The sequence below is a fragment of the Gouania willdenowi genome, chromosome 1 (assembly GCF_900634775.1).
Source record: "Gouania willdenowi chromosome 1, fGouWil2.1, whole genome shotgun sequence".
NCBI lineage: Eukaryota > Metazoa > Chordata > Actinopteri > Blenniiformes > Gobiesocidae > Gouania > Gouania willdenowi.
The window spans coordinates 2,823,122-2,835,802 of NC_041044.1; the positions used below are offsets into that span (position 1 = coordinate 2,823,122).

General features: G+C 37.6%; 1 protein-coding gene across 3 annotated transcripts in view; it reads left to right on the forward strand.

Moving 5' to 3' along the window:
* Positions 1–1,321: 1,321 nt before the first annotated feature.
* The window catches only part of LOC114471306 (zinc finger protein 638-like), a 42,976-nt gene continuing 31,616 nt past the window's right edge, over positions 1,322–12,681 (forward strand). For 2 of the 3 annotated variants that reach the window (XM_028460027.1, XM_028460036.1), the window contains exons 1-6: positions 1,322–1,424; positions 5,807–7,374; positions 9,413–9,474; positions 10,007–10,036; positions 10,938–11,122; positions 11,381–11,488. In XM_028460027.1, the coding sequence (XP_028315828.1) occupies positions 6,106–7,374; positions 9,413–9,474; positions 10,007–10,036; positions 10,938–11,122; positions 11,381–11,488 (1,654 nt within the window). In that variant the 5' untranslated portion in view covers positions 1,322–1,424; positions 5,807–6,105. The remainder of the gene's footprint in view (positions 1,425–5,806; positions 7,375–9,412; positions 9,475–10,006; positions 10,037–10,937; positions 11,123–11,380; positions 11,489–12,681) is intronic. The other variant, XM_028460044.1, reaches the window with a different exon arrangement.

Consider the following 12,681-nt stretch of genomic DNA (forward strand, 5'->3'; position numbering starts at 1 on the left):
CAAAGAGCTGCATGTGGCCCCCGGGCCAACAGTTACCCATGTCTGAAACACGTAAATGATTGTAGCAAAAACATTTTTTGACTTTTTTGTGAAAATGAACAGGAAAAACTCGTGTAAAGTAACAACATGCTAAAAGGCAGTTGGTTGACAAATGTAGAGGATTGACCATAAGTCCATTGAACTGTAACTATCTGTCATCAGACGCTGATTCCTTTGTGCTAAGCCTTGTTTGAGGTGTTGCCTGTTGAAAGTCTGGAACTCTCTGCCTTGATGGTGTTTTTAAGTTGGTGAAAGATTGTGTTTTCATAAGCGACACAGAGGAAGATGGCAGCTCTACTGTTTATAGTTCAGGGTGCGGACGAGTTTCTCAACAGACCATAAGACAGATAAAGTACCAACAATTCTCACAGCGTCCTAAATCTAACTTATGTTACTCTAGATCGGGGTTCTCAACTTTGGGGTCAGGACCCCATTTGGGGTCGTGAGACACTGGGACGGTGGTCGCCAGATCCTTCAAGAAACTAAGAATATATATTTTTTACAATTTGAGCCCATTTTTGCTTATTTTTATCCTTTTTCTGCAAATACACCAAACTTGCCATATTTTAACTTATTTCCATCACTTTTACTTGCCATATTTTTGCTTCTTTTAATGTGTTTTTGCTACATTACTACCATTTCTGAAAAATCTCCATCAAATTTCAGTGCTTTTTCCAAACATTTTCCACAACTTTTCCACCTAATGACACATATGTTGAGCCATTATTGTCACTTTTAACTTCTTTTCACCATATTCCTTTCTTACCTTTGACAATTTAACTACATTGGCGATTTGTCATCCCCATTATATGCCAGTTTAAACTAATTGTTCCTACTAATTGTTCCACTCTAATCTGCAACTTTTAACAAATTTCACCACCTTTTCTACCATTTTTGGTCACTTTTTTTCCCATTTTATTCCTGATTAAAACAAGGATTTACATCTTTAAGATGACTATATACTATGGCCCAAATAATAATCAACTTCCTGGATATGAGTGGATATTGTTCACATTTTTGGACTCATTTTTTGCAATTACTTTCGGGGCCATGCAAAATAAGACCAATGGTCGCATATAGTTTTTTGGTCTAAATTTAGTCGAATAAAATGCGAATTTTATTTAGTACTTAAAATTAGACTATAACTGAAATATTCCTGATGAATAAATATTCACTGAAACTAAATTACATTTTATTCAAAAGACTAACATTTGCTGTGCTGAACCCCTCCAGTGGGGGCGCTAGTGCAGCTTTGGTTCTCTGACATCCACCCTAATTCAACCACAGAAGAAGAAGAACATCCGCTTCTTCCTGCTGCCATGAAAACTGAAACCTGCGAGTCATTGGCTTCGTTTGACTACACATTCCTCGCCACTGTGTAGCAGGTATTTGTCGTCAACTATTACTTTGAAAATCGTGTCATTGGTCTTAAAACCTACCCACACCTATGACATTGTTTTTCACTGATGTGAACCCCGGGAAGCGGAGACGTTACGGAGCAACATCCAAAATGGCGTTTGTCTCATTAGCAAAACTAGCTTTTGTTACACGGTTCTCAGCCACTTAAATGTGTTGTAAACTACTCTTTGTGCGTGTGTACTGAATGAAAACAGAAACAGTGGAGCTAATGGTGTAGAGCTGCATCATGGGCGTTAATTTGTAATGAATATGGTCACTCACTACTGTCCGTCTTTAGGATTAATGTATTCACCAAACCACCTACTGGCCTAACTGGGCACAGCAGCAGGCCGCTTTATTATCAACCATGTCATACAATCTGATTTATATGGAAGCGTAATCCCGCCAGTACACAAAACAAACTCGTAAAAGTCATAACTGAGATGCTATCTAAGAGGTCTAAATGGTCTTCCATGTGATGTGTCAAAGCTACAGTTGAAGGGACTGAGACAAATCTTTATAGATGGATATTATCATTAAAGTCTACTTTTGACGTGGATTCACAAATGGTGAAATTGTAGTTGTTTTGGAGGAATCTCACAACATCAAAATCAGCCCTCGGTCCCTGGGAAGAAAGATACAGAAGAACCAACTGTGGTGGAGATGAAATAATACAGATGAAGATCAGGTTACAGCCTTTATATAGGGTCCTGTAAAATCTTTCTTTTTTAGCTTTTTAAAATTACGTTTTTTAATATATTTTTTTCAGAAAATATTTGTATTTAATTCCTGTGAGGTAACAATAAATAATATTAAGAAAGAAAACCATAGCTACATAAAAATGTATGTCAAAAATTAAAATGTAATTTAAAATAATGTGAAAGATACAATTAAAAGGTAGATATAAGTAAATATTATTATTTATCTCATATAAAGATGAATGAGAGCAATGTTAATGCCACCCAATTTTCCCTTAGAGATCAATGGTTTACTCAATCTGAACATCTAAGCCGCCTCAACTTAAGTCAGAAATTTGGAACCATTTTATTAATATCCAAGTAAAATTTGAAAGATAAATACTGAATTGAAATCGAATCGTGATGAATGGATTCAAAACCTTAGTAATCAAAATTGAATCAATTCAGGAAATTGCTAATGATACCCAGCACTACTGTTCAGTACTCCAGCACTCTGAATACATGATGCTGACTGTTTCCTGTTTGAGTAATATCACCTGATCAAGGAACATTTCACAAAATAAGCAATGCAATTATATATTAGTGCTGCGCGATTTGGGGAAATTTTGTGATTGCGATTTTGGTAAACAATATTGCAATTGCAATAAATGGTGTAATGACACTGATTGCCTGGTTGACAAACATGCGTATGAGTATGGATCATTTTACTCAACACACAAGTAAAATGAAATAAAAATTGAAGCTTTTACAGTAATGTTTTCAATTGATTTTCCCTTGAAAAAGTGCAAAGACAGTTACAGCATGTTACAAATATTGTACAATCATGTACAACTGGCCACTTCCCGGAACCATGGACTAGGTTAGCTCGCTGTGCCCTCTCCGCTCTGCGGCCCCCTCGCCCCCGGAGCAGACTGCTCTCAGTGCTCCCTGACTGCATTATGTCGCCCAGGGTGGGGACCGGCTTACAATGTTGGCGGCGATGTCGGACACCCACCCGACCCATATTGAAACACGGGCCTCAGCGGCCAGGACTCTACCCAGGGATGAGGCACCCACCCCAGCCCAGGGGGACCGGACTCCTCTTCTGCCCCTCGTCACTCTCCCTGTCCCATTTGGCGCACTGGAACTCACGTGATCACACAGACTGCGCACGCACACCCCTCCCAGAAACAAATAAACAGGCACTGACCTTCGGAGCTCTAATGAAACAGACCCCAGAGGACAGACACAACTATTTCAATCGCAGGCCTTTGTATGTAATCGCACATTCTCATATCGGGTTTGCGATTAGATTCGTCGTGCAGCATTAGTATGTATGATTCGCACTGATATCGGATCAATATCTATCGGCCAATACTCAAGATTACAATATCGGTATCGTTTCTGAAGTGGAAAAAGTTGTATGAGGTGCCTCTACTTGAAACGGGTAAGTCTATGCTACCATGGCAACCATCGGCTGCTTTGAACAACATCAAACCAGTGTGAGTCGCGTCACAGTTTGTCAAACATGTCAACCTCCACATGAGTGAGTTAAAATAGTTTTTTTAATTGCATCACTAATGGTTCTATATGTGATATTTGTAGGAATGACGGTCCTTGCAATGTAATCAATTAAATAATTTGAAAAAATACCCACTCTGTGTATGGTAACTGAAGTGAAATGTTACGTATATATATTTTTTGGGGGTTTTCCTATAGAATTAGGTTAATCTTTTGTGTTTGGTTTTCAAAACAACTCGATGCTCTCTTCAGTCATAGAGGGTCCTTGGGTGGGATCTCCTACCTTTGTTTTATTCAGCATCACAAAGGATGGTTTGACTTTTAACACACTTTAAGGGTTGGATGGTAATCAATGGTTGTCTTTATACCCAGTCAGTTCAGTCCAGCAGGGATTCCAAATTTAAAGCAAGTTGTCTCTGCTTGTCACTAGTTTTGACAATGTTGTAATATTAGTTTATTATATTTTTATTACCTCGTCATACTAAAAAAGTACTCGGTTTACTTTTGCTACCAACAGTATGGAAGACGAACTAGGTTGTCTCAGTCATGTTGATGCGATACTGGAAAACAGTTCCAGTCATCTGGTTGAATCTGTCTACTCTGTGTATTTGAAGAAGAAATGAATTGATAATTGTCATTTCGTAGTACCTGTACATCTCCATCCAAAGGAAAACTGAAACTTTAGTGGACATGTCTGCAAAGGTTCTCAGTCTTCCATGTCATGTCGATTTTGGTTTTTGGTTGAGGCAACTGGACTTAACGTTTGCCTTGAAGACATTGCACCTAACATCCAAGAGGTTTCTTCAATTCTGAAACTGATTAGATGGGAATCCGTGATAATATTGTGGAGTTAATTTGCATTGATAAAGTACTAAAGGGTCCCTGGTTTCAGATGATTTGGGTAGGTTGGTCTTGAGTTATCGGGTAGTGAAGAAAGGATGGGATTATAGAGGGTGGGAAGGTCGTGTTTCTACTCACTCCTCTGTTAAAGAATGGCTCTTCCTATTTTATAAAAAGTTGTTTTCATGGTAAAGTCTCCAATTTTCCATTTCAAAATTTCCTCAATTCCATTTGAGTTTAGCCAGTTTGCACATTTTTGTTTTTAGTCATTTCATTATTATAGGCTATTGAACTTCCCTAAATCATGCTTAAAATGGTTAATGGAGTAACTATTGTCACTAATTTCATATTTGTACACAGATCAAGCCAGGTTATGCATGAGATTTGACTTCTAGCCATTAGCTATGCTACCTGTTTTACAGTGATAAGTATGTTGGAAATGTGTGATATTGTCACAAAACTTGTCAGTGAGGGTTTAGTCCATGTCATATAGATATTTTCAGTTCAGAAGGGGTAGTCCATCTTATCACATCACATTACGTCAGATTTTTTGTGAAAATTGACATTTCCGTCCCTCTGAACACCCGTTCCTCAAGACAAATTGTGTGTAAATGCATTTGTTTTTCCTAAATCATGCATGTGAGGCTGGACTTTGCTTAGAAAATACAAATTAGTTTTAGTAACTGAATTCCATTTTCTCTGTTGTTTTATAATGAGCCATTGGTGGCCCTACCTTGGCTCATGTTTCCATAGTAACTTTAGGTTTGACCGTGTATCAGTTAGCTGTTGGCCTAGCAGATAACTGCGCCCCAAATAGAGTTATCACAACCTGCAACATTTATCTTTACATTTCTGAGATTGCAATGTTTTAATGCTGTTTTAAAATTGCTTGACCATTTAAAATGTAGTGAAATAATGTGATTTCAAAGATTATAAGACTCTATGCAACTTTTACTGTTTGACAATGGATAGATAGTTAAGGATCACCCGTTGTCATTACAAATAAGCTGTGTGATCTTCTGGCTTAGTGCAGGGGAAGTGTTTAGGTTTAGCAAGATCATATATGGTACCTTTGTGTGTTGGCATTATACATTTTTTTATTTTAAGTGTGTGCCTTTGAATGTTCTGTTATCGACAACACCAAGTGGGTACGGGTGATGTATAGGGTCATGGTTTGGCAACCAACTGCTGCCAAATATTCTCCACTTCCAGAAGACTGTAAGGCATAATTATTAAAGAGTTTGGGTTTATGCACTCTATGAAAACAAGATTTCATTAGAAAAAAATAAAATGTTTATTTTTAATAGTTTTATCTCTGCTTTTTACTTCAGCCTCGCTGTGCACACAAAGTTTGTCACATTTGGCTTCTACCTATTGTTTGGATCCCAGTGCAGCACTCGCCTTCGCCTTGAGCACCACTGGAAACTGTTTTTTATTTGGACATTGGACAGGAGCTGCTCTGGTGGCTTCTCTCTAAAGGGGCTCGGATTGCGATTTTGGCTACTGCTACACTACGCGTGCTGCGGAGTGTCTTGAGTCTTCTTGGAAAGCAGCAGGTGTTGGTTTTGGGGTTTAACCCAAACACCAGCCTCAACTCTCAGAACTTGTTGAAGCCTTTCGGTTCCCGGCCATGTATCACCATCACTCTCAGCAGCAGGGCTTCTCTAATGGATCGAGGTCTGCTCTTCATCAGCCGCCTCAAATTCAAAATCCCAATCCCTCCAATATGCAGCCAATGCGTTACCAGTTTCCTCGACCCACGCAACTCCCTGATGAATTGGAGTCTGCGCTAGCTATCAGGACCGCAAGAGACGTTGACCTTCGCCAACTGAATCAACATCATCATCAAGGTGCCGGAGCTGATACTAGTCAACACGGAAACTACGGCTCAAACCAAGGACCGCATTCCTCTGATCATCTACCTGGTCTACAGCAAAACATGCAGTGGTCAGATTACCAAGCTCCAGATATGCCTTTAGGTGCTATGCCACCTAATGTGAATACACATTCAAATCAACATCTCGGACTTAATGAGCGACCCAACAGCAATCAAGCAGGAGTGCAAGTTGCTAACAGGGTTGCCCCTGTAAGGGATTTAAACTTGTCCCAACCTCCACGTCTGCAGATTGGAAGGCAGGGCCAGAACTTCTACACGCCAGAGAGTGCAGGAAGTATCCTGGCCAGCTTTGGACTTTCAAATGAAGACTTGGAAGTGCTCAGTCATTACCCTGATGACCAACTAACGCCAGATACATTACCGTTTATACTGCGGGACATTCAAATTAACAAGTCGGGCAACCAGAACCCCGGACCTTCCACTCAATCAACATTTTCTCGTGGGATTCATGATTCTTCGTTGCTTTCATCCACCTTTCCTCCACTGTCCCAGTCCTCTGAAGTTCCCAGCCTTCTGACTGTGACACAAACACCAGGAAAAGTAATTGATTATGGGCATGCTAGCCGGGCCAAAGATGAACCAAAAACTGGCGAGACCTTCAAAAGAGAGCAACTTTCTAGTGAAAGTGCAGTCAAAATGTATCCGGTTTCATCAAATTCAAATAAAAAAAAGCCTGAAATGCATCCATCTAGTTTGGAACCCAGTCAACCACGAAAGATTGAAGACAAAGACTATCGCAACAGGACAAGTATCGTCAAACACGACAAAGACTTTCGGCCTCCACGTAAATCTCCTCAACCAACGAAAGATTACAGACCTTCATCTGAATCCAGATACAAGACTTCTTCAAAAAGTTCTCGACCTTCATCTTCAAGCTCAAAACCCCAAAGTGAAGGAAAGAAGTGGCCTAGGCCGACCATGATAAGTGATTTCGCAGGGATATCGCCAAAGGTGTATCCTCATACCTGCTCCGTGTGCAACATAAAGTGTGATCAGGAAAAGGTAAGTGTCTACACCTCTTTTTGTTCTAATGCCTAGCAGGAGCTTAAAATGGTACCTGGTCAACATTTCTCTCCTTTAATGTGTTCACATAACACTTTTTATTAAGGGTGTCAGAATCTGATATCAGCAAAAAATTATCTGATTATCGAGACCTGCATCTAAAATATCCAATACATAATTTTTTTATTGGATTTAATGAGGTCATTTTTCAGGATGTTCTAATAAGGACATTTTAAAAGTTTTAGATCACATTTGTAAAAACAGTGGAGTATCCCTTTAAGGTTAAAATGTATGTAACCCAATGGTTAGTAATAAATAGGTGAGTTTTTTTCGCTCATAGTGTTGCTGACAATTGTTCTCCATTCGAGTAATATCACTTGATCAAGACTTTTCTAACAACTCACACAAAAAAAAGGATTAAAAGTATTTATGATCTATGCTTATGTGGAATCTGATCAATATCGGTATCAGAAGTGAAAACGTTGTAGCGGGACATCCCTACTTTTGATCTGTGTTTGCTCGATCTGGTCAACATTATATCAACAATATCTGCTTAAGTTTAAAATAAGTTTTCAGAAAATAGTCATTGCTAGATAATTTGTGGCATCCCCTTTGATTATTCAACAAAAACAAACCTGCTATCTTGGATTTGTTTCATGCTCATACAAATATAGGTTCATTATTACTCAAGTCAATCATAACTACTTGTCAAATAGCAGTTATGAAATAGATATATATTCATATTTGGGTTGGAGAAAATAATTACCGGTACTGAATCATTGAGTTATGATGCAGCTTCTTTTGCTTGAATGCACTTCTCTGTGTACTCCTGCTTCCTCCCATTTTGCAAAACTTGTCAATTAACTTATCTGGAGTTTCTAAAATGGTTAGTTGTAAATGCGTGTATGAGTAACTTTCTGTCTATGTTTGGTCTTACAACAGACTGGTAATGGGTCTAGAGAGCCCCTATTCTAGCTCGCATTCCTGATCTGAGCTGGGATAGGACCCAGCAGGCCTTCCTATACCATGAACAGTCTGGGGGAAAAATACCTTTACCTATTTAATTAAGAGATGCCTTGCAGCTAAGAAAAGGACATATCCGTAGGGCTACTTCACAAAATAAAGTTATGAAAAGGAAATTAAATAGAGGAATCTACTCCCCCATATCTGCCTTGTTCTAAAACCAAAAATGAATCATAGTATTGTATGGCATAGTTTCTTTGGATTTCTCACTTAGTTACTACAGTAAATACTGAAAATTTAGTGCTTTCAAAAAACTGATAAATACTACTGATTTCTGTTTTTCCACAAAAATGTCTAACAATTTTATGGTTCACGATGATGATCTTCCCAGAACAATATTTGCCACTACAAATGTTTTCACATGGTTTTGTCAGAATTAAACATAACCTTGTTTATTTTCATAAATAAATAAATAGTACATGTGATTATTTTTCAGTTTGAGTCATGGGGTTTTGCTTTTCAGTGGCCGACGGCGGCTGGTGTCCTGACGCAGGTCCAGCTGAAGAGCAGTGCTTGATGGCAACTTAAGTTTTCAACTTGGAATAATTATGGTTTTAAAAGTTAATTTTGCACTTTTTTAAACGTAATAGTGTAATCACATGGCATTAGAAATGTTTTTTTTTTTTTTAAATGTACTTCAAAGTTTCTTAATAATGTTATCAACAATAACCTCTCCGCGATTGCAGCTCTGACCATCTGACTAAACATACTCATTTTGAATGTTCAACTCTATGTAATTTTCACCTCAACTGTGTGGGTAGTTTGTTTGCAGTGAGTTTTTCACATACTGTACACAAAAACATAAAATGTGTGACAAAAAGTGAAACATGTTGAATACCGAATAAGAAAAAAATATTTTAAAACCACAAATGTAACATAATTAAAAATCTGCTGTATTATTGCAGAAAATAAGTCAATGCATTTGTTGCATTTGGTGGTAAAGAGAGAGGGAATGTGTTTATTAATTTTTTTCTGTCTGTCTCCCATGTCTTTGTGCAACTGTTTTTGGTTTCAGGACTGGCTCACGCATGTCAACACTGTTGTCCACACAGCGTGCTCTAAGGGCCTGCGCAACAAGTGAGGCCTTTCCCATAGCTCCTTAAATAGTTCCTTAAAGAGATCCTCCACTATTTTTACAAATGTGGCCTAAAACCTTTAAAATGTCTTTATTAGAAGATCTGTGCCTAACAAAAAGCATTATTGACTTTTTTAACTTTTGCTGATTTTTAGAGCAACCCAAGGCAGCACAAGCTGTCATTTTGACTGAAAAAGCTGCTAAATGATCCTGAATTCTTCACCTCCTATAGAACTCAATGGGCTGAAAGAGGCGATTGGTGTCACCAATGACATCATTTCAACATGGCGGTGCGAAGGCTCAAAAAAGTTGAAGTCGTCCCATTTTAAAAGTTAATAAAAAGAATATGGTGCCAAATAATGCGTGTAGTCAGGCATAGATCTATTAATAAGGACATTTCAAAGGTTTTAGACCACATTTGTAAAAACAGTGGAGGATCTCTTTAAATGGCTCTTTAAATCCAAAGTGCATCTCAATCTCACAGTTTAGAAGTAAGTCAACTTCTAATCATTATTTTTCTCTTTTTCACACAAGATACCCTGACTGGAAGCCAAATTTACCAAGGTCAGTAATTACTTTCAGAACATTGTTATGAGCAAAGGAGGTAATGTACATATTATCATGAAACTACTTCACATGCTGGGGCTGAAAACAATTGTTTATTATATGTAGGGATGCACCAAAATGAAAATGCTTGGCCAAAACCAAAAACGAGAAAAACCAAGGCCAAAAACCGAAAAGCCAAACTAAATAATGCTAATTAGTAGTACCATTGCATTTATGGCTGTGAATGTGTACCAACCTCACTAAAATTAAAACATTGCAATTGTATTAATTAATATTGATGCTTCAAATAATAAAAATCAATTAAAAATATATGGAGTTGTATATTTTTGCACTGGCATTCTAACAATGCACAAATAAAAATGTAAAAACATGTTTAACTTGTTTCAAAATAAGTGGTAAGATTAGCTTTTAAAAACATGGATGATTTATTGTAACCTTGCACAATCACGAGAGTAGAATCATTTAGCAGCGGGACTTTCAACAACATGGAGAAATGTAAATGTAACAAAAATTGCCTGTCCAACGAAGATTTTTTTTTAATGTTTTTTTTGTTTGGATTGTTTATTTATTTATTTATTGTTTCATAGATTTCTGGCTTTTTTGTAGTAATTTTGTGTGTGTTCAGAGTGATTTTGAATATTGTAGTTTATTTTACGGTATTTTTGTGTGTTTACTTTGGGGGCCGCTAGTTGCACATATGCACTAAACACTCGATAAAATGTACCCTACTATGTAATTGATGTGGCGTGTTTTTTTCCCCCAATTGTGTTTACTGTAAGGTTGGTGTTAAATTGAACTTAAAATGGCAAAAAGTATTAAAAATTCTTGAATTTAATTTGACTGAAGCTGTAGGAACCCTGATGACAATAACGCGATTCTAAAATATTTTCTGATTCAGTCACAAGGTCCAATATGGCAGCCGCACTCCATGGTCCACCAAGGAAAAGTCCTCCTCTCATTCAGTGGATAAATCACGCTCTCGCTCCCCGGCTTCAAGTCCTCCACGGAGCAGATGCAGGGCGGACACTCACTCAACCAGGGTTCAAAGCAGACATTACCCTCTGCAGAGTCGCCACTCCTCAGGTATTAATGCTTTACTTTCAGGCAAAAGCCACTATTAACCCTTTTTAAGCCATATTTCAAGGTGGCAGCTATTGCTATTCAGTGGTTATTATATAATCAAAAAACGCTCAGATCGGGCCAAACGAGGTGTCAGCGGAAAGGTCTGGTCCTCCCGAGGCTGAATATGTGCACCCCCTGGCAGAGTTTTAAAATCTTTTCACTAATAAATGAAGAAAATTTGAGTTAACCTAGAAGTTTCTTTTTCTTTTCTCCATCTAGCAGACAGACATTCCTCTGAGCATCACCACTCCAGCTCACACACCTCCAAACCCTCACGACCAAGCTCCTCCTCCAGAGAGCGCCGACCTGCAAGCTCTGACTCATCAGGTCAGTTGTTTTATTTATATCGTGAGGTAACTAGTCAGTGACGTGTGTACAATCAAAATAAATGTATTAATTGTTATTTTGTAGTTTGGAATGTTGGAAAAGTTTTGGTCAAGTGATTTTACTCAGAGAATAGTCAGCAACAGCAGGTATAAGACAAACTGACCCATTCATTATTTTTATTTATTTATTTATTATTTATTTAAGTAGGGGCAGTAAAAATCAATGAACATACAACAAATGTAAATATGTCAGATTATAGCCATAGACTAATTTCCATCTGTTGTTCCCCAATGCATTACAGAGATTTTAACCTTAAACAGAAGCATATTCTTAAATTTGATAAAATTAATGAAACATTTTTTTTTCTTTAGAAGATCTTGAAAAATAACTACAATAAAAACAAAAAAAATATTTTTAAGTATATTTTAAAATTGAATAAAATAGAATACAATTAGAAGACTGAAAAAAATAACCTTAAATGTGCAATATGTAGAATTTTCAACTTTTTAATCTCTCTTAAATACCTAAAATAAAAATGGGACTGTTAGGAAACATGTCCTTAGTTGTCATGCCATATGTGATTATACCAGTGCCTGGTTTAAGGACCATGGTATCCCTGTTCTTGATTGGTCAGCAAACTCACCTGACCTTAACCACATAGAAAATCTGAGATATTGTGAAGAGGAAGATGTGAGACACCAGACCCAACAATGCAGAAGAGCTGAAGGCCACTATCAGAGCAACCTGGGCTCTCATAACACCTGAGCAGTGCCACAGACTGATCCACTTCATGCCACGCCGCATTGCTGCTGTAAATCAGGCAAAAGGAGCCTCGATTAAGTACAGTATTGAGTGCTGTACATGATCATACTTTTCAGTTGACCGACATTTCTAGAAATCTTTTTTTGTATCGGTCTTAAGTAATATTCTAATTTTATGAGATAATGATTTTGGGATTTTCATTAGTTGTCAGTTTTAATCATCAACATTAAAGTAAATAAACCTCCTTTTTAAGTTTCTACATGAGATATTTACAAGGGAACCGTACCAAAGATGTATTACTAAAAATAAATGTGGGGGGTGAAAGGGACTAATAACTTTTACTTTGAGTACTATTTAATTGAGCTACTTTTTACTTGTACTTGAGTACAATTTCAATCAAGTAACAGTACTTCTACTTGAGTATAATATAT